General features: G+C 43.5%; 1 protein-coding gene across 4 annotated transcripts in view; it reads right to left on the minus strand.

The window, feature by feature from the left end:
* Window positions 1–454: 454 nt before the first annotated feature.
* Window positions 455–24891, minus strand: part of mark3b (MAP/microtubule affinity-regulating kinase 3b) — a 195627-nt gene continuing 171190 nt past the window's right edge. Inside the window, exons 15-18 of one of the 4 annotated variants that reach the window (XM_060917737.1) lie at window positions 24463–24642; window positions 21999–22265; window positions 16711–16737; window positions 455–1912 (exon numbers count right to left, since the gene is read on the minus strand). In XM_060917737.1, the coding sequence (XP_060773720.1) occupies window positions 1567–1912; window positions 16711–16737; window positions 21999–22265; window positions 24463–24642 (820 nt within the window). In that variant the 3' untranslated portion in view covers window positions 455–1566. Of the gene's footprint in view, window positions 1913–7298; window positions 7363–16710; window positions 16738–21998; window positions 22266–24462; window positions 24643–24891 lie in introns of those variants that run through there. The other 3 variants (XM_060917733.1, XM_060917736.1, XM_060917734.1) reach the window with 3 other exon arrangements.

Raw genomic sequence — 24891 nt, forward strand, 5'->3', positions numbered from 1 at the left:
GGCGACAGCGCTAACCACTACACCACCGTGCCGCCCAGCTCCTGACCTGTATCTGCATGATCTTTTGCATTGTGATGCTGCCACCACATAATTGGCTGATCAGATAAATGCATGAATGTACGTGTTTTCCTAATAAAATGGACGGTGAGTGCATATGGAGAAGATCCAAAACTCCAGACAGACAGTAACCCGAGCTTTGTATCAGTCTGGTCAATTTTAAACCCTTTCAAACTCCATATCCAAGTGAGAGAACATGTTTCAGCAGGATTTTACATTCTATCTGCTTCAACACACCTTAAATAAGTACAATCCTCTAATAGCTAGTTGGCAAGTTCAGGATACAATACAATAAGCAAACACTTTAGAGCACAAATCAAAATCCTATCCAGCATCTCCAGCAGCTTTATACCACCGGTGTAAACAGAGAAAAAAGAAAAGAAAAAAAAACATCAGATTTTAGTTTTAGGTGTTTTAATGAAGACACTGATTAACCTTATCTTGTGATGAGTACATTAATTTCCATAGTTTCCAACTCACAGCATGATTTAGAAAAGAAAAAGTATATCAATATGTTGCTGTTGCAAAACTAAGGTACATTATTTACAATCCAAAAAAAACAAACAAAAAAAAAAACAGTGCCATGGTTTCTTTATGGATGGGAGTGAATACTGAGGCCTGAAAAACGACATCGTAACTCAGGAGCTTGACTCCTCCAAAGGCCCTTTTTTGCCTCATCAGAATATAAACATTTCAGCAACTTCTAATATATATATTACAAAAGAAAAAAAAAACAAAAAAAACACTTCATATGGAAATAAACTAAATATATCAACAGACCAGGAAGGAAAATCTTCCTGCTCTGAATAAGTCTTTTAATTCTCTGAAAATTGTTAGTCAAAGTCTCACAATGCATTACAACCATGAGGTTTCACTAAGGTGCTGCTGTGGCTGAACCCTCCTGCGACCTCACCAAGCTGCATCTGCGAGCAGATTCATGGCACCACAGTCTATAAATAAGCAGATCCTGTCCACCATTAGGCATGTAGAACAGTTCAGTCCAACAGGTCGATGTCACTTCCTGTCTGAGGAGGGAGAAATGGGACTATTCTGCTCCCAGCAGCGTTGGGAGGTGGGGATGCGTACAGTTTTCCTATCTAACAAATAACACACAATGTCATGGCCATTTTTGCTTCGTATCGAAAAAGACACCGAAGGAGTTGTGGGCAGGCACGGCCCTGAAAAGAAACACTGACTCATCCCTCTGTTTTAGATGAAGGGTTACCTATAGGCTTATTGGGCACCTAATGCAGCAGTGCATAAATAAAAAGAAAACCACCAACCATCACTTCTTTCCCATACAGTTTTAGACCACCAGTCACAATAATAATAATAATAATAATAATAATACCACCTAAGGCATGAGTCTATACATTTTATTACACATTTCTGTGAGCATTCGAGAAACAATCCTTGAATCTGCTACTTTTTTTTTCAACAGACAGGGGAAAAAAAATAGATTTTTATATGCCTCGGCCCTTTTGTCACTTTCACATTTTGATAATTTTTTTACAGCTTTAACTCATTGGCAATTTTTGAAGCTATGTTCTTGAAAGCAATGGATGTTCCTGATATCCGCTTGAAGCGTACGCCATTGAGAGAGAGACGGGGCAACTTGCACACCTCCATCTCCCACTGAACGAGGCTTTCGGCATGGCCGTCGCCATGGACGCAGAGCAGCAGGAAGCGTTCGCGTTGCTCGTAGTCGCAGTTGTTGGCGTCGAGCACCTTACGGATCTCACGCATCATGTCGCTGGGCTCCATGGCTGAGGTGGTCTTCATGCTCCAGGTGAAGCGCAGGGAACGTGGTTTGGTGTCTTTCTGATCCTCTTTCTGATCCCCGGATACGTTCCGACTGCCAGAAAGAGGGAAGAGCAGTTAGAGCTAACCACAGTCTGCGTTTGGCTGGTCAGTGTTGCGTGTATCGAAACTCAGTGAGAGTAACGAACATGTGTAGTAATTGCTACTTAGCAGAGCAGGAGTAGTGATACAGGTGCTATATTATATGTTAGCCTCGGTATAACATTACTGTGTATAAATGCATGCATGGGAGCACAGCGTGCAGCACAAACAGACATCAGTTCGTCATGCAAATATATAAGAACAGCTCAGGGAAAAAACAAAAGGAACAAACAGTTTACTACAGCCACAGAAATAACATCCATCACTGGATATTACAGTCACTCAAGGCAGAGCTGGAGATTCTCTCAATGGCTCTTATGCAAAACACCCAACACTGTAGATCAACTATAAGGCCTTACAGCAAAAACAATATACACTAACAGACAATCACATTCACCGACAATGGTGCTTCAAAGTTTGTGGACCCTTTAGAATTTTCTATATTTCTGCATAAATATGACCTAAAACATCATCAGATTTTCACACAAGTCCTAAAAGTAGATAAAGAGAACCCAGTTAAACAAATGAGACAAAATATTATACTTGGTCATTTATTTATTGAGGAAAATGATCCAATATTACATATCTGTGAGTGGCAAAAGTATGTGAACCTCTAGGATTAGCAGTTAATTTGAAGGTGAAATTAGAGTCAGGTGTTTTCAATCAATGGGATGACAATCAGGTGTGAGTGGGCACCCTGTTTTATTTAAAGAACAGGGATCTATCAAAGTCTGATCTTCACAACACGTTTGTGGAAGTGTATCATGGCACGAACAAAGGAGATTTCTGAGGACCTCAGAAAAAGCGTTGTTGATGCTCATCAGGCTGGAAAAGGTTACAAAACCATCTCTAAAGAGTTTGGACTCCACCAATCCACAGTCAGACAGATTGTGTACAAATGGAGGAAATTCAAGACCATTGTTACCCTCCCCAGGAGTGGCCGACCAACAAAGATCACTCCAAGAGCAAGGCGTGTAATAGTTGGCGAGGTCACAAAGGACCCCAGGGTAACTTCTAAGCAACTGAAGGCCTCTCTCACATTGGCTAATGTTAATGTTCATGAGTCCGCCATCAGGAGAACACTGAACAACAATGGTGTGCATGGCAGGGTTGCAAGGAGAAAGCCACTGCTCTCCAAAAAGAACATTGCTGCTTGTCTGCAGTTTGCTAAAGATCACGTGGACAAGCCAGAAGGATATTGGAAAAATGTTTTGTGGACGGATGAGACCAAAATAGAACTTTTTGGTTTAAATGAGAAGTGTTTTGTTTGGAGAAAGGAAAACACTGCATTCCAGCATAAGAACCTTATCCCATCTGTGAAACATGGTGGTGGTAGTATCATGGTTTGGGCCTGTTTTGCTGCATCTGGGCCAGGACAGCTTGCCATCATTGATGGAACAATGAATTCTGAATTATACCAGTGAATTCTAAAGGAAAATGTCAGGACATCTGCCCATGAACTGAATCTCAAGAGAAGGTGGGTCATGCAGCAAGACAGCGAACCTAAGCACACAAGTCGTTCTACCAAAGAATGGTTAAAGAAGAATAAAGTTAATGTTTTGGAATGGCCAAGTCAAAGTCCTGACCTTAATCCAATCGAAATGTTGTGGAAGGACCTGAAGCGAGCAGTTCATGTGAGGAAACCCACCAACATCCCAGAGTTGAAGCTGTTCTGTATGGAGGAATGGGCTAAAATTCCCCCAAGCTGGTGTGCAGGACTGATCAACAGTTACTGGAAACGTTTAGTTGCAGTTATTGCTGCACAAGGGGGTCACACCAGATACTGAAAGCAAAGGTTCACATACTTTTGCCACTTACAGATATGTAATATTGGATCATCACTTTTTAGCTATGCAATTTGTAGCTGGAGCCCATCTGTGGCTATGTAGGGACAATCAAAGCACCTTTGCTGACCAGAAATTGACTAACAATTCTCAGCATAGAGAGGTTATCTGATTGGTGGTGGGCAGAGGAGAGAAAAACCTAGAAAAAACACCCATTACCGTAGGTAGCTGTAGATACAAGGTAGGCGTTCCTAATTATGCCTTAAAACTCTGTGGTGCTAGCAGAGAGGAAAAAAAAAATTACCAGAACAATTTTAATTAAAAAGTGTAATATGACGTTGTGTCCAAAAGGTGGCAGCAAAATGCTATTGAAAACTATATTTCACTGTTCTGACTTTAATACACTCTCAACCTCAAGTCAGTAAATGTTAAAGCAACAGGTAGGTGTCAAACTCAAATCCCAGTAGTCAATATGGCCTGTTGCTGAATTAAAAAACAAACAAAAAAATCGCCCCACAGCAATATTACCTAGAATTCACACCAGATGCATTGCGTGAAGGTCACATACTGACTGTCCGTCCAGTCCACACTACAGCTCGCTTCAATTTTCTCAACAATAACGTCCGTATGTACAACAGTGACGACGAAAAACAGTCAACACTGACCTAATCAAAAAAAAAAATGCCTATTTGTGTTTATTCTGAAGTATTATTGTATAAACATTATATATATTATGATGAGTTAAGAGTCAACAGGGTATACAAAGTGTGGGGTTTTCAATGCATCTTGAACCTGTTTCTGGTTCACTTAAGAGCACAAAAAAGTCTAAAGCAAAGGCACCAGGAAGTGTGCGCTCACATTTTATGACTGACTTAATTGTTTTTTAAAAGAAAGAAAGAAAGAAATGACGGAATGCAGGGAATACATGCAGGACACTAAGGCCTACATGGTTTCTTCTTTACTGCTACAAGCAGTGTTATCATTAAAAATCTCACTAAAGAACAAAAAAATAAATTTTGCTCAACTGACTCATGGCCAAAGAATAGACGCACTAAGGCTACGTTCACACTGCAGGCTGAAGTGACTCAAATCCAATCTTTTCGCCCATATGTGACCTGTATCCGATCTTTTATTGACAATATGAACGACAGATCCGATTTTTTCAAATCCGACCCAGGCCGTTTGGATATGTGGTGCTAATTCCGATTCCTATCCGCTCTTCTCATATGCGACTTCAGTCTGAACCGCCAGGTCGCATTCATCCGACTTACACGTCATCAACAAGCCACAAACGTCACTATTCTGCGCTGAAGTAGGCGGCGGGTCTCTCAAAAAAGTTACAACAACATGGCGCATAATCACGGGCGCAGATAGAGGGGGGGACGAGTCATATTTAAACTCACCTCGTTCAGTTCCCCCCCACTTATAGGGAGGAAAAAACGTCTATGCTGTCTTTCTTTGCATAAGGCAAACCTCACGGAAAAATCAAAAGACTAATTACCATTCGGTTTATTGAGGTGCACAGCAGTGTATATATATAGTTGCAACAACTCACATAAAACAAAACAAAGACTGATATTCGGTTGGTTGAGCTGCGCAAACTGCGCAGGTTGCGAGCTCGAGCTTGGTTGCTATGGTTACTAACAACAAGTTTGACAGGCATATCGGGGTTGGGGTTGGTTTGCTGGCAGCTTTGTCCCCCCCAGTTCAAAAAACATATCTGCGCCCCTGCGCATGACATCAATGCGAAGGACGCTTCGGGCTGTGAAGGTTCTGAATCTTCTCAATGGAAGGACGCAGAGGTTAGGGAGCTGATTTCCATTTGGGGGGATACAGCTATTCAAGCTAGATTGGATGGGTCATACCGCAACCGGGCGGTTTTACTTCCGTAAACACTGGCCATGCTCACTGCGTGTGACGTCGTCGTATCCTGCAATGCGCATGCGGAACACTTTTAGGTCGCTTTTCGTTCATACTGAGGATCACATACAAGTCGCATATATTTGTTAATGTGAACGACCTCACAAAAAAATCGGATTTCACAAAAAAATCGGAATTGAGCATTAAGCCTTGCAGTGTGAACGTAGCGTAAATGTTACAAACAGGGCTTTGAACCAGAATTTTTTTCCGATTGGTTCGTTCTGAACAGAAACGGAATTTTAACGTTTCCGGTTTTGGGTTCCACCATTAAATAGACGTTCCCGAACCGGTTAGAACAAAAATATTTCGTTCCCGGAACGGTTAATTACGTTCCCTGTCAGCTGTTTAACAAATGGCTATAAAGTTATGTCTCTGTCTCATCCAGCTTAAGCCAAATGTAGGCTAATTCTATTACAACCTTCATTAAATAAGACAAATAATTCAAAACAATTATTATTTCAAATGTTGGCGATTTGGATTCTCAGTATGTCTTCCCATCTACACAAACAGAAAAAGTGCCAAAAATGAAAGAGAATTCGTTTAGTGTGTTACCAAAGGCTAGTCAGGCCCTATACAGGGCTTTCCACAAGCGCCGGTTGCAGACAATTAAGTCCAGCCGGCTACTTTAATGACTATTATTTTTGTAGCCCACAGTTCTAAATATTAATTTTCGATTTTAATAAAATTAAATGTTTATCTAACGGACTGACAATGTCAAACTGAACCGCACTCATTTAAGTTGTGATTCGCGCTGTTTGTACCGATAATAACCACAAATTCCCCGCCGACTTTGCTGATCCGCAGCCCCGACATGCGGTGTGCGCATGCGCGCACTCGGCGGAGGCAGTAGTGTGCGCGCGTGCGCACTCGGCGGACTTTATTTTGTGTTTAACACCCCCCGGCTGGCTACTTATTTGTCATGGCTCGCTAGTATGAGTGGAAAGCCCTTTATGCATTGATAGGCTAACAGAGGTTAACGTCATTTAATGTTCGCGAGCCTCTCATTAACGTGGACAAATATATTGATATCGTTTTTGAATAACGATAGACTGCAATATTTACCTCTTATTTAAGATGTGGAGACGTGATAGTAGTCCACCCTCCCGCTCTCTCCATTCAGTCAGCGAACGCCACACAGGAAGTGAACCCCAGCGGGTCATAGAAACTTGCGCAGGAGAAGAATGACTTTATTTGTAGGCTACGGAAACTTTGAGGAACGAAATAAAAACCGGTATTAACCGGTTACCATTATTTTTAATAAGCGTTTCTGTTCCGGAACATAAAAAATAAAGTTTCTGGTTTCGTTTCTGTTCCATGTGAAATAGAAAAAGTGCCCGGTTTTCGTTTTCGTTCCTTGAACCGGTTCAAAGCCCTGGTTACAAAGCACCCGAATTGATTTATGGCCCTTCAAAAAGCGTCCGAGACAGAAACCGAGTCCGACACCCCTGATTTTGTTTCTGCAACACTCCTCAGCTGCTGATTCTACCCTCGTACAGTGGTAGAAGTTGGCACTGTGAAACCGAGGATGCAGAGACGGGGCCCAACCCCTTGAGGAGAGCTCCAGCTCTGCAGAGGCTGTGGACAGGAAGCACAGTGAGAGGACTGGGGATACACTGCATGACGCTAGACGGGCAAACTGGGCATCCTGTCTCACCTTGAACCCTCATGTCTGCCATTCCTTTCAAACTCTGCTGGTACTCTTTATAACCAGGGCATAAGAAGAAAAACAGGTCAGAGGTGAAGGCAAAAGGGGAAAATGAGGGGAGAAATACATGTTTCAACAATACCAGGACAAATAGGAGAGAGCGAGCGAGCGAGAGAGAGAGAGAGAGAGACAGAGAGAGCACGCAAGCGAGCATGTTCATATGTAAAGACTCAACAAAGCTAGCCAGTGGCTTCATATTCAATTTCCTGTGGTTTAAGGGGAGGATATTGCTCATGCACTCAGACACAGAAAGTGATCAAACGAGAGGAAGAGGACTCTTCAGCTGTACATTCTGTAGCCTAGGAATGAATTTCCTGAACTCAAAAAAATCAAACATGCTATCAGTTGTTCCCTTCTTTGGGCACGCAAAAAGAAAACATGATAAATAGAGCAAGAAACAGGAAGAGGCGGCACGGTGGTGTAGTGGTTAGCGCTGTCGCCTCACAGCAAGAAGGTCCTGGGTTCGAGCCCCGGGGCCGGCGAGGGCCTTTCTGTGTGGAGTTTGCATGTTCTCCCCGTGTCCGCGTGGGTTTCCTCCGGGTGCTCCGGTTTCCCCCACAGTCCAAAGACATGCAGGTTAGGTTAACTGGTGACTCTAAATTGACCGTAGGTGTGAATGTGAGTGTGAATGGTTGTCTGTGTCTATGTGTCAGCCCTGTGATGACCTGGCGACTTGTCCAGGGTGTACCCCGCCTTTCGCCTGTAGTCAGCTGGGATAGGCTCCAGCTTGCCTGCGACCCTGTAGAACAGGATAAAGCGGCTAGAGATAATGAGATGAATGAACAGGAAGAGGTTTTATAATTGCTCCTCTTGCTCTGAACTACAGAAAAACCTTCCTCGACATAAAAGAGCAACTTGACATAATCCACACCGATTACACTTGCCCCTCATGCATTTACCATAAAGGTGAAAAAGAAAATGTTTTGGACACAGGGTTCAATTTGGAGTGGAACACCGAGTTAATGCAGCTGTCATGGGCTGGAATATGGCTCGACACAAGAAAGTGAATAAAACACTCGTTTAGGTAACGAGCTGCTCTGTATTTATTTATTCTGCTTTGGCTGTACTCTTCGCTTACACTTCCGTTCAAAAGTTTGGGGTCACTTTGAAATGTCCTTATTTTTGAAAGAAAAGCACTGTTCTTTTCAATGAAGATCACTTTAAACTAATCAGAAATCCACTCTATACATTGCTAATGTGGTAAATGACTATTCTAGCTGCAAATGTCTGGTTTTTGGTGCAATATCTCCATAGGTGTATAGAGGCCCATTTCCAGCAACTCTCACTCCAGTGTTCTAATGGTACAATGTGTTTGCTCATTGCCTCAGAAGGCTAATGGATGATTAGAAAACCCTTGTACAATCATGTTAGCACAGCTGAAAACAGTTGAGCTCTTTAGAGAAGCTATAAAACTGACCTTCCTTTGAGCAGATTGAGTTTCTGGAGCATCACATTTGTGGGGTCGATTAAATGCTCAAAATGGCCAGAAAAATGTCTCGACTATATTTTCTATTCATTTTACAACTTATGGTGGGAAATAAAAGTGTGACTTTTCATGGAAAACACAAAATTGTCTGGATGACCCCAAACTTTTGAACGGTAGTGTATGATTACAGTGCCTATGCAAGGTGAGCGGTGACGGCTCTTAACTGGACCAGCTAATCTCTTTCACTGTCCGAGTAGCTGTACTTTACTTTTGACTTTAGATCAGGGGACAGTTGCAATTTTGTATGCCAACAGAGTCTGAACTGCTCAGGTGCAACACCAACACATTAAAAAACTAAGTCGGAGCATTAAAAAAAAAAAAAAAAGAAAAAAGTGGACCATCACTACGATTTCCTTTTCTCTAAAATCATTTTAAACATTGCCTGGTTCCTTACAGTGGTGCTTTCAGGTCACGTTTCCACAGGCTTTTATAACCTCCTCCCCAGTCAAAAAGATATTTACATTTTATCTTCGTTAGCATACACCATCTTTCCAAATGCATAATTTGTCTTTTTTTAATCCTGTAACTACACTGTTGTGAACAAACATGAGTATGAATTTGTCCGAACTGAAAATATGGAATACTGCCTGAAATATCTTCCAGCTCCAAATACTTGTTCGTGGATGGTCATAACAACATACACTGATCAGCCATAACATGAAAACCACCTGCCTAATATTGCGTAGATCCCCCTTGTGCCACCAGAACAGCTCTGGCCTGTCGAGGCATGGACTCCAGAAGACCTCTGAAGGTGTGCTGTGTATCTGACACCGAGAGAATAGCAGCAGATCCTTTAAATCCTGTAAGTTACGAGGTGAGGCCTCCACGGATCGGACTCGTTTGTCCAGCATGTCCCACAGATGCTCGACTGGATTGAGATCTGGGGAATTTGAAGGCCAAGTCAACACCTTGAATTAGAGCCCTGCACTCCCGCGGGACCCGACGCAAAGCAGTGCGGCGCGGGACAAATTTTCAAAGCTCATTGTGGGCGCGGGCGGGAGGGAGTGCGCACAATGCGGGAGTGGGCGGGAGAGGTGATAAGCTGCAGTCCCGCTAACTAAAAACGTGTTTAAAATAAAATTTATAAATTATTAATTTATGTCTATCATATATAATTTGTGCTGGATATTTTATTTGGCATTAATAAAAACATTTTAAGATGCCTAAATTTGCGGATGTGGTCTAATCTCGCGTACGTTTCCAATTCCTTTCCGCTCTTCCGTGTTTGAGATCTCCGATCATGGCAGAAGAGCAGAGCTCCTCTAGTGAAGCTCACAGTGCTTCAGAAGTAAGTGCTGCTTTAAAAAGAGGTACATTTACCGTTAAAAAGTCAAGAGTCCTGAAATCAGACATTTGGGAAACATTTCTTTGGGAAACGCACCCCTGAACGTGAGCTGTAGATATTTATGCTCAAATCCACTCAAAGTAGGGGGCGGGGCACCATCACGCGGTGTCTTTAAATTATATTAATTTCTTATAGGCCTACTTGTATTTCCTAGAATGTAAATGTGAGGAGTGACATATAAGCTATGTGCAATGTACAATATTCTTAATATCCACTGTAGATTTTGGTAGGTGTTGGGTATCTCTGTAAAGCCTCAGCTGCGCATGCCGCCTGGCAACGCGCACCCTCGCTACGTGCGCTAGGTGAAGGATCGGTCATTGGAGAGCTCAGCTAAGCTCAGCATGTTTAATTCCCCAAGCCAATGACAAGAACTTTCGTGAGAAATAATGCCAACGTCTACATCATGCGGGATTTGCGGGCGGGAGCAGGACAAAATATGGCAGGCGCGGGTGGGAGCGGGACTGAAAATCATAATTCTTTGCGGGAGCGGGACTGCACAATGCGGGAGCGGGGCTGAAAATTCTGTCCCGCGCAGACCTCTACACCTTGAACTCTTTGCCATGTTCCTCGAATCATTCCTGAATGTTTTTTTGCAGTGCGTCGGGGAGCATTATGCTGCTGAAAGAGGCCACTGCCATTAGGGAATACGGTTGCCATGAAGGGAGTGAACTTGATGTGCGACAATGTTTAGGCAGGTGGCATGCATCATCCATATGAATGCCATGACCCAAGGTTTCCCAGCAGAACATCGCACTGCCTCTGCTGGCTTACCTTCTTCGCATAGTGCATCCTGGTGGCACGCATGCACCTGGCCGTCCACATATGAAAGAAAACGTGATTCAGCAGACCAGGCCACCATCTTCCATTGCACCATGGTCCAGTTCTGATGCTCACGTGCCCATTGTAGGTGCTTCCAGCATTGGACATGGGTCAGCATGGGCATTCTAACTGGTCTACGACTGCGCAGCCCCATACAGTGCATTGCAGCATGCTGTGCATGTTCTGACACCTATCATCTCATTATCTCTAGCCGCTTTATCCTGTTCTACAGGGTCGCAGGCAAGCTGGAGCCTATCCCAGCTGACTACGGGCGAAAGGCAGGGTACACCCTGGACAAGTCTCCAGGTCATCACAGGGCAGACACAGACACAGACAACCATTCACACTCGCATTCACACCTACGGTCAATTTAGAGTCACCAGTTAACCTAACCTGCATGTCTTTGGACTGTGGGGGAAACCGGAGCACCCGGAGGAAACCCACGCGGACACGGGGAGAACATGCAAACTCCGCACAGAAAGGCCCTCGCCGGCCACGGGGCTCGAACCCGGACCTTCTTGCTGTGAGGCAACAGCGCTAACCACTACACCACCGTGCTGCCCCCTTTCTATCATATCCAGCATTAACTTTTTCAACAGTCTGTGCTACAGCAGCTCTTCTGTGGGATTGGACCAGACATGCTAGCCTTTGCTCTCCACACACACAATCAGTGAGCCTTGGGTGCCCATGACCCTGTTGCCGGTTGTCCTTCCTTGTATCACTTTTGGTAGGTACTTTAGCACTACATATGAAGAACGGGATCAGGACACTCCGTCCAATAGTTGAGACATTTCACCCAAAGCCTTTTTCCATATGCACCATCAAGGCCTTTTTCATACGCACCATCAATTATTTTATATGTGCGATAAGATCGAGATGTAAATAAACCATAATGTTTATTAACAATTGTGAAAACACACAGGCAAACAATCCAAAACGGCAGGCAATTTCGTAAATGTCGGGCGAGGCACAAATCAGGCAAAGACAGAAACAGAAACTAAGAACAGAAAACAGGCTCGGAAACTCAGGGAATCTACACAGGAGGATAAGGCTCGGTAATGCACACTGATGTGGTGTAATACTTCGCGCTGAACATGTGTTTTCCCAGTCTTTATACAGGCACACTGATGCCTCTTGATCATGTGCAGGTGAGCCTCATTAACAGTGCGCGTGCAAGAGCCCGCTCGGTGCGCGTGCAGTCCGGGGTGCACCCAAGCGGACTCTTGCACGCGCGCTGTTAATGAGGCTCACCTGCACATGATCAAGAGGCATCAGCGTGCCTATATAAAGACTGGGAAAACGCACGTTTTCTTATATCTGGATATCATATCTCACACTTGCCAAGGATATTTGACAAGTGCGAGTATAACGTTTCTGTGTAATTTGGTCTAATAAAAAATGATCTCTCCCCGCAAGTGGCCCCAGCCGAACGTGCCCAAAGTTGACACTTGCGGATTCCCATCATTTCCGGTTTCGTTTTCATTTTGCAAAAATGTGTTTTGCTTCGGTCAAATTCCATTGAGAATTCCTCCTTTTCTCGAACAAACAAACACCTGAAAAGTACGTATGAAAAAGGCTTTGGACTAGGGATGTTAACCGATGACCGTTTGACCAATGGTTGACCGAATCAACGTCAACCGGTTAATTTTTTTTTGGTTGTTGGTTAAAAAAAAAAAAAAATCGTTTTGAAGCTGCCGATTTTGGAGCGGAGAACCTGGAATTCTGTGTTGTAAACGCTTGGGGCATGCCATGCGGTGTAAGGACGACAGCTGACAAATCAGAAACACCCATTCAGTCATGTCCCGCCCTCCCACCCCAGTTGAAGACAGCTGCCACTCGGCGAAAGAAAAAAAAAAAAGAAAAAAAAAAGTGTAGACACAGGCTTTTTAGCTTACAAATTACTATTCTGTTTTTTTTTTTTTTAAATTATTATTAGAAGGCACATCGAGTTTAGTCCTGCCTTGGCCAGTGCATTCTGAAAGTATGTTCCGGTCTGTAGCCAACAATGCATGTTACTGCAGATCATATCTCTCCACACAAACTAAAGGCGCAGATGCCGACTTTTGGAGGGAAGGGGAGAGAATGAAATGACAGCGGTGTCTGGAGGGGGAGTGACAAACGCAGCTTTTATGTCTGTGAGCCGAGTCGGTGACGGCTTCAGAGCAACTTCAATACCATGCAGTAATGGCGTGTTGATATTGGTAACAGCGTTATAACGATTGCAGCTAATTAATTAGATTACCCGGCGTTATAACAGCCTTTATTTTAACGCCGTTATTCCCATCACTGGATGTTATGTACTTCTTCTAGCACTTGACTTTATTTTCAACGCCATCATGGCCAACTGAAACTGTCTCTAAGCTGGAGCCATTTGCCCTCCGCTCCAATACAAACCCCTCGACATCAGTGCCGCGTTTGATTAAATGTTTCGCACTGTAGAAAAGGTAATGCGAGTGGAGGGCAGCGACTGGGACTGAATGCGCAGATGCTTGCGGTTAGATTTAGAATAGATTCTAATAATTCCAATTCTAGAATTTAACTCATAGGCTAACCGACTTTAACCGGCTAATGAGGCTCGGTGGTCGGTCAAGATTTTTTTTTTTGTTTTCGCCATCCCTACTTTGGACAAAATGGTCATTGGACGAAATGACCTGTATCCCCGGGAACGCCCGACAAGACCTGTCGTTTTGGAGATGCTCTGACCCAGTCATCTAACCATCATAATTTAGCCCTCATGAAAGTCGCTCAGATCCTTACACTTGCCCATTTTTTCTGCTTCCAACACCTCAACTTTGAGAACCGACATGGCTGGCACGGTGGTGTAGTGGTTCGCACTGTCGCCTCACAGCAAGAAGGTTCTGGGTTTGAGCTCAGCAGCTGATGAGGGCCTTTCTGTGTGGAGTTTGCATGTTCTCCCCATGTCTGTGTGGGTTTCCTTCAGGTGCTCCGGTTTCCCCCACAGTCCAAAGACATATGGTTAGGTTAACACGGGGTAGCCTTGGGCTGAAGTGCCCTTGAGCAAGGCACCTAACCCCCAACTGCTCCCCGGGCGCTGTAGCATAGCTTTCCACTGCTTTGGGTACGTGTGCGCATGTATGTGTTCACTGCTTCAGATGGGTAAAATGCAGCGGGGGAATTTCACTGTGCTTGGGTGTATGCGTGACAAAGGCTGCTTCTTCAATATATCCCAACCCTTGGCAGATGCCACCGCGAGTTGGCCTGGTGGTTAGCGTGTCCGCTTCTCGACTGGGAGGTCGTGAGTTCTACTTGCGGTCGGGTCATACCAAAGACCATCATAAAAATGGTACCTCCTGCCATCTGGCAAAGCATGCTGTGAGTGGGGAAGTCAAACTCTTATGGTTACCAGAGGACTAGCCCCCCCCACCCCACTGTAATCCTAGCTGTATAGGCGAGAGGCCAAGAGCTATGGAAACGGAGATCAGCGCCGCACCCATACACCTTAAAGAGCCAGTTTGTACTGGGACAGGACCAGATCCTGCCTGGGAAGACCAGATCCTGGCGTGGAAGGGACTTTGACTTGACAGACGCCATCGTAATGAGATAATCAAATGGCTGATCGGTGTACGTGTATTTTATGAACTTCTGCACATTTTTATGCAGCACTTGCGTTATAAAGATGCCCATAAAGGGTCAACAAAGTCATCACTGCAATTTCATATTTAACCACCCCAAATGTCAAATGCACACATACCTTTGATTGTTTAATCGAATTTTATTGGCTAATTCATGCAAAATCACTGCATCCAGCCGAACTACATGAACGTGTCACAATTTTTTAAATTTAATTGTACAGATCACGTCGTGATTTCGTTTAATACGTTTCCTCATCCCTCCCCGAAATTCATTTCTGGCTATGGCACCGCTTCCTGTTTACTTCAAAACCTCCTTTAGTTTAACTCTACAAAACAGTCCCTGCACTTGGTTACTGCTGAGGCTGTGAATCCTCATCATCTACTCCTAGGATGGAAAAGGTAGGAATGTGCTGAGGTGCGGTACAGATCTTTATTCTTGATCAAATAGCATGATGGATAATAAGGACATGTGGGATAAGTATGAATATTTTTGATTACGAGGGGGGAAAAAAAAAAAAAGTTGGATTTATACCAGTCCAACCGACATGTTGTGAAAGGCAGGAACAAGTTCACTGTGGGAATTCACACACAGAGCCTGAGCCCTTTTACAGCAGGGTTTTGGTTTGGAACTTTCTGCCTGGACAGATCTGGGGAAAACTGACGGGGGCAGGTCAGAAGATCTAGAGCAGATTCTACAACTAGGACAGGATACTGGAGCATCAGAGCAGGGCCAAAACGAGAGGAAGGATCGGGAAAAAAAACAAAAAAAACAAAACAAAGGTTATCGGTACCTGAACTCCGGACATCTCGTAACAAATCACTCTCAATCGCCACATCTGTCAGCGGCCAAATTTAGCACCCAGTACGGTGGCCTGAATTACAGAACCAAAAGTTTTTCTTCTCAGTGTTTCATTACAAGTCAACTGAAGGGATGATTCCAAGATGAAAACACCCCATGTGCATTTAAAAAAAAAAAAAAAAAAAAAAAAAAAAATTACATGTGTCGTGACAAGTAATTACTTTAAAGGAACAGTCCACCGTACTTCCATAATGAAATATGCTCTTATCTGAATTGAGACGAGCTGCTCCGTACCTCTCCGAGCTTTGCGCGACCTCCCAGTCAGTCAGACGCAGTCAGACGCGCTGTCACTCCTGTTAGCAATGTAGCTAGGCTCAGCATGGCCAATGGTATTTTTTAGGGCTGTAGTTAGATGCGACCAAACTCTTCCGCGTTTTTCCTGTTTACATAGGTTTATATGACCAGTGATATGAAACAAGTTCAGTTACACAAATTGAAACGTAGCGATTTTCTATGCTATGGAAAGTCCGCACTATAATGACAGGCGTACTAACACCTTCTGCGCGCTTCGGCAGCACATTGATACGGAGCTCAGATATCAATGCGCTGCCGAAGGTGTTAGTACGCCTGTCATTATAGTGCGGACTTTCCATAGCACAGAAAATCGCTACGTTTCAATTTGTGTAACTGAACTTGTTTCATATCACTGGTCATAGAAACCTATGTAAACAGGAAAAACGTGGAAGAGTTTGGTCGCATCTAACTACAGCCCCAAAAAATACCATTGGCCATACTGAGCCTAGCTACATTGCTAACAGGAGTGACAGCGCGTCTGACTGCGTCTGACTGACTGGGAGGTCGCGCAAAGCTCGGAGAGGTACGGAGCAGCTCGTCTCAATTCAGATAAGAGCATATTTCATTATGGAAGTACGGTGGACTGTTCCTTTAAACAGTCAAACATTATCGGATACAACAAACTACTCTAAAATCATCGGAAAATGAATACTCACTGTAAAAAAAAAAAAAAAAATCTGACATTAATAAAGTATTTAAAAAAAAAAAAAAGCTGAGAGTTTTGTGCACATTTCCATCCTGTAGAGAGGCATGCACATGTGATTAGTAAAGTTGTTGGTGAGTCGGTTTCCTTCCATCAGGACAGCAGTGATCTCAGGCATGCTCAATCGCACTCCGATTAAGGCACACGGATCAAGGAGTGAGTATCAGGCAATTAATTCAGCACGTTGCCACACTTGGTTAATGTTAACGCATGGTCACACTCACACCGAACTCAGGATCCTACCTTTTGGTAAACCTGAATGACATGTTTCTATAAAACAAAACACACAATGCAAAGAGACGTCAGTTACAATCTATGATTTGAAGGGCAAACATCAGGCAAAAAAAAAAAAAAAAAAGATGCAGAACTCATTACTGTGTGTACTGATACAAAGGAAATATGGACACATTTCTAATGGAGACAGCATGAGGGGAATGTTAAAAATAAACAAATACAATCGGAGATCGTATCATGCTTAGAGTAGCCATATTCATTTGACGGCAAACTTTTACTGCCTTGAGAACAGCACTTCAGAGACCACGACTGAATCTAGTTTCGTTTTTGTTTGGGGGAAATAAAAGCCTAATTGACCATGATTTAAAAAAAAAAAAAAAGGTTTTAGCTAACAGTGTAATAACAGATGGCGAGATAGTTTAATAGTGAAGTGCATTAATATGAAGCGGTATATGATCATCATCATCATCCTCTTGTAATAAAGGGTGTATTCAGACCAGGATAGTTCGATAGTTCACTTGCTTTGGTCCGAACCAAATGTTTTTTTTATTTTTTCATTTTGGTGCGGTTCGCTTTCACACTGTACATTTTAGTAGGCGGACCAAACTCTGTCAACAAAGCCACGTGCCCTATTGGTCAGAGACGACACGCGCACAAAGCGTTAAGTTCAAAAGTAGTCATGGAGGCTTTCCGTGCTGTTATTCTTTTGAATGTCATCAAAGCTATATGCTTTTTCCAGTTTTTACTGTTTTCACAATTGTGCGATTACTATGCTGTTGTACAAGTAATTTATCAACGACGATGACAAAGGGCAAGGCGGCTACGGAGGATGGCGCTGATGAGCACACATCATGTTGTGACAGTTCTGGCTCTTCACGCAATAGATGAATTTCTTTTTTGCGTCGCTAGTACCGCCACTTTTTGAAAGAATGTCCCTGATTTTAATGTAGGTCTGACGGAGTTTCTTCACTTTTAGCCGACATTGTTCTGGGGAGCGCGTGAACCCCTTCTCCTTCATTTTCTCACTGAATACAGCAAACACGTCGGCATTTTTGTGTGTTCTCTCCAAAAGCTCAGATATGTGGGCATCTGCCCATATATCCACAAGGGTACGCGGTTCTTCCTCGGCCCACGTTTGCCCCCTACTCATTTTTTGTACTCTGTAGTCTAGCCTACCACTGGTCTGAATGACTGAACGACTGTCGTAAGGTTCCCTTGACAACCGAAAGTGTTTGCACTTTGCGGTGGAGTGTCAAGACTCTGTTTCCCATAATGCTCGACAAACGACGGAAGCTCCCGAGGTACAAAAAAAGCAAAACTGTCGGATTAGGTCCGGTCTGCTTTCACACCTCCAAAAGATCCGCACCAGGATTCCTTTGGTCCGGACCGAGTCTGACCTTGCAGCTCGGTCTCGGTCCGCTTGTTTGGTCCGGACCAGAGTTTGGTGGTTTGTATTCAGACCAACCCAAAAGGTCCGGACCAAGGGAAATTTGGGTCGTTTGGTCCGGACCAAACAACGTTGTGTGAATACGCCATAAGTTTCTTCTGTAGCACAGTGAATGCCGTGATGTTCTGTCCTTGCATTACACTGAAGACATTACTGGAGTATATTTAGCATTATTTTCTCTCCATATGCTTAACCATGAAGTGATTACTTTGGGCTGCATCGCATTTTGCTCAGTTTCGTCAGTTTTCACATACCTCCCGAGTCCAAAATGATCGGCAAGGGCCGTATTCAGAGACGGGGCACGTAATTATGTCTAATTCTGGGTGGATTTTCAGAATTTCCTTCAGTCTAAGTGCCAAGCATTCAAATAAGTCAGTCGAAATCAAATCAAATAAATCTAATAGGAGGAATTTTGCCTCGGTATTTGCAAACATATTGCTGCATGAACAGCCTTAGTTGCAATTATTACATTTATTATTCTGCTCGTTATTCACCCGCGTATAAAATAGCACTTGATCTAGCATGTCGTTCTTTTGTGCGTCTTTTATTTTTCCCCATATATCATGCTCCACACAACTGAATGAAGGCACGAGATCATAAATCAAGAACAAACATGTAACATGGGATGTGAATTAATATTTCTCCTTGCTCAAGCTAATACAATCCGAGAAAAATTAGCTTATATTCGGAATCGTGTAATTAAGACACGCCTTTTGTTTCCCCACTGACACTTGCGTAACTTAATTTCTACATCATGCTTAAAGCTGTACCGCCTTTCAGATTTTTCAAGTGTAGGCCATAAAAAGAATCCCCCCCCGACACCCAATTATTTTTGTTTAGTACACCGAAAGCTACTGAATTCAAATCGCAGACTTCCAATTTTTTTAAATAGAACAATTAATGAATTTAGAGCCACGTGGCCCTAAATTCTCTGCTATTTTTTCCTGCTTCACCATGACCCAATTCAAGATACTTCGTCATGGGCTTTCCCCGTTCGCGCAAGGCATCGTGAGATACAAATTTGAAACAGGAGAGTAAATGGAGGACGTGAGTGTGCGAATGAAACGTGAAAGACCGACTACAGTAACGGAAAGCGAGAAGAAAAGACGTTATGCTGTGAAGGAAAGAAAACGCAGGACCAAACTAATAAATATCGGCAGTCAGCGAGCACCTCGGTGTGACCAGCTGTTCGTTTAGCGACAGAATGATGGAACCGTCAGTGCACGGGCAAAGATAAACCTGCACATGCGCACACAGACTTCCTCTGTCTGCCTGACTGTGTGACGCGAGCGATTTCATGCACGTTATTTGCTAAGGAATCCTCTCAAATTAAATAACTTGCCAGCCACAGAATGACCTGGGTTCTGGCCACAATGACCGAATTTCACTGATTTTATGAAATCTGAAAGATCTCTGCGTTTGAGATGTGGTCTCTCCAGGACACAGAATTCTTGGAGGCTACGTCTCAAACGCAGAGCTCTTTGAAAGAACTGGTCAGGCTCCCCTAATTAATATCCTGCGACAGAAACGGCCATCGTGGCTTGGCCACGTCGTACGCATGCCTCTTACACGCTTACCGCGCCGCTTGCTCCACTGGTTACCATCAGGACTATGTCGTCCAGGCAGGCAACGCATCCAATGGAGCGATGCGGTCTCAAGAGACTTACAGGAGTCGGGTATCTCGTTTGAGGAGGCAGTGCAGGACAGGAAGCAATGGCGAGCCTTTGTGTTGGCGCGGCCCACTGCAGCAGTAAGTTAGTTATGAAATCGAAAGGCCGTCTACTTTTAATTCCAGAGTTACGTCTCAGTTCTGAATATTGATGAGCACAATTCATTTCAGTTTGGAATATGGCCTCAAATGAAAGCTTTATTTTTAAAAGTCAATAAGGAGTAGGGATTCCCCCCCATCTGGTTGCTGAATCTACTTGTCTGTCAGGCTACTATGGAGGAAAAACACAAAGCAAAACCATTAATAGTCTCCAAACAAACCTGTTTGTCTGAGTATTTTTCCATCCAAGTGCAATGCCTTTTAGTGATCTCCAAATATTGTCTCATTTTGAATACATCACCATGCTTGAGCAGGCAGGGTAAAAATATTGACCAATAATGTGTCGTGTTTGGCCTTCTACTCTACGGAAGCCGAGAGAGGCCCTTCATATAATCCTTTTCATTTATTCACCTTGTTATCCCGAGATAACGAATGTAATTAATTCAGGATCTCGAGAAAACAAACACAACTAACTCGAGATCTCGAGAAAATAAAACCGTTATTTCGAGATCTCGAGAAAACAGCTGAGAAATGGTTCATTCAGGTGCGCCAAGAGACTTGTGATATGCTGACTTTGGGGCTATTTCTCATTCTGTATGGACGCAACTTTGGTCATTAGAATGTCTGGAATAATCGATCACCTAATAAGGCAATATTTTGATCAGGGGTTGACACAGGGAGAGATTGCATTAAGCCTTTTAATAAGGGATAATTTCAAAATTAGTCTGCGGCACCTCCGCAGAAGACTGGCCCGGCTTCGTCTCTACCGACGGAGATACAGTGATCCAGCTGAGATCATGAAATAATTGTTTTGTTTTCTCGAGATCACGGAATAACGGTTTTGTTTTCTCGAGATCTCTAATTAGTTGTGTTGTTTTCTCACGATCCTGAATTAATTATGTCGTTATCTCGGGATAAGGCGAATAAAAAAAAAAAAAAAAAAAAAAAAAAAAATTATATGAAGGGCCTCTTGCGGCTTCCGTACTACTCTCCCCGCGCCATCGAACAAGAAAATACAGTCTGTGTTTTAAAAATAAATAAATAAATAAATAAATAAAGAGGGTGAGGGTGCGCTGCTTCATGATTTCAGTTTCATCTTGGAAAAAGTATAATCACGCTGTCAGGCCAAGAAGAGAAAGAAAGAAAAAAACAAAAGTAGGAAGTGGTCGTTATATAGCTATGATTAATTCTGAAAGCTTGTAATTCACTTTATAAATAACTTTTATTCCATGTTTTACTAGTGCAAAGCTAATAGCACTCACTGTATACTATCTACACACACACTGCTCCGACAAATACAGACAACAGTTCCAGCTTAAACAGGGACACGAAGCTAGAACAGCATCTTTTTGTGACTTTTACTCCCACATTAAGATTAAACTTTCAGGAAAGGGCTCTAAGGAACATGCTCAGTTCGCATTTATCATCATAAACGTATCTTAAAGACGGTTTCTTCTGTGTTGTGAGTAGAAGTTTCGATTGAACTACAGTTTGGTTATTTCTACCCGTCAGCACAACTGTATTATCATTCACAAGCATGATGCTTTACTGAAGCGTGCGATTTCACTTGGGCAGTCTACCATAAAACCACTAACAAACACGTGAACTAGAGGTACTGCTGGAGTAGCATGTTTACCGTGAAAACGCTACTGTATAATTTGACTAAAGCAAGTACAACAACATGCATGTTGCTTCACAGGCAAGTTATAGCACCTGCTAAAAGGCGAAAAAAAAAAAAGAGAAGCATTTTATAGTCTGAAAAACGTGGTAAACAGGAAGTTTGGTTGTACGACAACTGTTACTATCTGGCTTGTGTTTTGCATAAGCTTGTGCAAAGGAAGCATGACAAGAAGGGAGGAGAAGAGGAAACTATATTGGTGGGGTTCAGTGGCTGATGACTTTCACTTTCAGAAAGTTTAACAAGACCACCGCTCACCAAATCCATGCATCACGGTACAGAACCCATGATAAAAGTTACGTCCAGATTCACTGATGGTTTGAAAAAGTGAGGTTTCAAAAAAAAAAAAGTTGCAAATCAGGTTTCTTATCCTTCAAAATGTCATGTCTGATCAATCTGCTTACCTGCGTGTGAGCTTGGAGGTGAGTTTGGTGAAGAGGTTGGTTGACCCACGGCTGCGTGACTGTGAGAGCGGTGTTGCATCATGTGAGAGCGTAGGTGAGGCGGGGGGTCCGTTGTACGTGGCTGTACGTCGCTCTCTCAGCTGGCCACCGTGGAAGGTGCTGCGGCTCGCCGTGCCGCGTGGGAAACGTAGGCGATCTGGTGGCGTGGCGCTACTGATGCTGTGAGTGGAGGCCCCAGGGTTTCGCTGCGAAGAAGCTGTGCTTGTGCTGAGGAGAAGAAACGTGAGGTCAAATTTCACCAGGGAGTTTTTTCCAGAAGATTTTGAATGTAATGTAGTAAATCCAGGTAAGAATGCATTGGTCGTGTTGAACATTTTCAATACCGTAGCAATATTAGAGCTCTGTATTTCATACATACCAGTAACATACTGTTCTGATACTGACGCAAGTGTGACTGCTGATTCGTGTCCTATGTTCACGTGCGTTGTCTGCATCATTACACACGATGTTATAAATTACAATGGAGCAGACTGGCAGGGGATCAATCAAATTTCAATTCAACTTTTGAGAACAATACTAGCCCCAGTATTAATAATAAGACTTATCTGAGAGGCTTCATTAGTCTGACTGAAGTTCTTAGGATGGGCGGGAAAAATACTTTAAGCTCCATTAAAGACTTACTACTACGCTTAGACTTATTACCACAAGACATTCTGCATCGATGGTGAGCATCTGGCACGACAATACATTACAAAAAAAATAAAAAATAATAATAATTTGCCTTTCAGTCCCAATAAATGCTCAACTATATGCTAAATATCACCAATAAAACAACAAGGGTGCAGATTGTGAACCTCCTGTAAATAGTGGAATAAATAACAGTTTTAGAATCCGATAAGGCATGGAGCCAGAGTTAAAGGAGAACTGAAGTCATTTTTAAACTTGCTTTATTTCTTAATTAGCGTGTTATTCAATTACGTTTTCGGTTTTAGTAACCTTATATCATGATTCGTATTGGCAACTAATTGCAATTAAATATTATACTTATCGGCCTAGGGGTGGCACGGTGGTGTAGTGGTTAGCGCTGTCGCCTCACAGCAAGAAGGTCCTGGGTTCGAGCCCCGTGGCCGACGAGGACCTTTCTGTGCAGAGTTTGCATGTTCTCCCCGTGTCCGCGTGGGTTTCCTCCGGGTGCTCCGGTTTCCCCCACAGTCCAAAGACATGCAGGTTAGGTTAACTGGTGACTCTAAATTGACCGTAGGTGTGAATGTGAGTGTGAATGGTTGTCTGTGTCTATGTGTCAGCCCTGTGATGACCTGGCGACTTGTCCAGGGTGTACCCCGCCTCTCGCCCGTAGTCAGCTGGGATAGGCTCCAGCTTGCCTGCGACCCTGTAGAACAGGATAAAGCGGCTACAGATAATGACATGAGATGAGACTTATCGGCCGATTCGGTTTTTAGCCGTGTTGAATTTAGTTCGTTTGGTCGACGGCAGGCGTCGCTTATCTGCGCGATCTTCACGAGACTTGTGCGAGACTTCGAAACGTCAAGTGTCAGCGCCGCCATTTTGAAAACTGTTTTCCAAACGAAATATTGCACAAAAACGAGTTTAAATGACGATTACAACTTTCCTGATTGCTATCAAAACAAACAAAACTTCCGGCTTGATTACGTCAGCATTCGAAAGAGGGCGCGCGCGTCTTTTGACAACGTTGGCAGATGTCGGTCACTTTGATTTCCGCTGTACGTTTTACTTCCGTCCTACGATGTCTCGCACAGGTCTCAACGAATCTCGTTTACGGCCATTGCTTTGACATATGGACCGATATATTACAGAGCATATTTCAAACATTCATAACTTGCTACAGCAGTGACAAAATAGCTATTAAAAATGCATTCCTGTATTTAATAAAATGAGAGAAATAGAATTTGGAACTAGGCGAGAACATCTTTTCCCTGCCGCATTATGCACGGGACGAGGAAGAAGCAAATCCTTTGAGATACTTGTACATGAATTCGCATTAACATGGCTCACTATCACCTACAACAACTGTGAGCTATGCTTGACCTCTTTATGGCTCTATCACAGATTCTCACGCATCGATCTTACCTGGGTCAGAGGTGTGGAACAGGTATCAAGTAATATTTATTTAAACAAACACACAGTCAGGCTTTACGTATTAGACAACATTAGACTTCTCTCTATGACATTAACATGATTAACTTCCACTACACGTAGTGGGATTACACATGGGAAGTGACAGACGGAGGAGAGAACGACTGTCTCGGACACATCTTCATTGATTAGTTGAGACTAGTGGGTGGGGAAGTGGGAGGGGCTCCCACAGGGATGAGTGGCAGGCAGTAGTGTGTTATAAATGCAGGTCAGTAGAGAGGTCTGTGGGCATTAGAGTGGGGTGGGGTCACGGTGCGGTTAGTGAGTCAGATGCTGAGCTCGTCTTTACTTGAGCCTGAAGAGTTCAGAGGGGCTGTCACTAGGGGGCAGTGTAGAGCGGCAGGCGTGGCCTGAAGCTGTAATTGGTGTGGCTTTGTGGTGCCTCAGACGGACCGAGGCAGACGAAGCAGTGAGAGCAGCGGCGTATGGAGATGGACTTGCGCCGGCACACGCTGACATTTCACTCAGGCTGGCCGAGCAGGCGGCAGAAAATGTGCGTTTGAACAAAACAGGTCACAAGGATGGAGAACAGAGCAAGATGAATGAGAAAATGAGAGACAGAAAGAAAGTGCAGTACACTTTTTGCATTCTGGTTCCTTGACCGTGGTGGAAGCAGCACATTTTTCAGATATGACAATCAGAATCAGATCCAGATTTGAATGCAGCCGAGTATACTGCACAACCCTTAACCTGGGCTTGTAGAAAATGTATTTTTCTC

This window comes from Neoarius graeffei, chromosome 3 (assembly GCF_027579695.1).
Source record: "Neoarius graeffei isolate fNeoGra1 chromosome 3, fNeoGra1.pri, whole genome shotgun sequence".
Classification (NCBI taxonomy): Eukaryota; Metazoa; Chordata; class Actinopteri; order Siluriformes; family Ariidae; genus Neoarius; species Neoarius graeffei.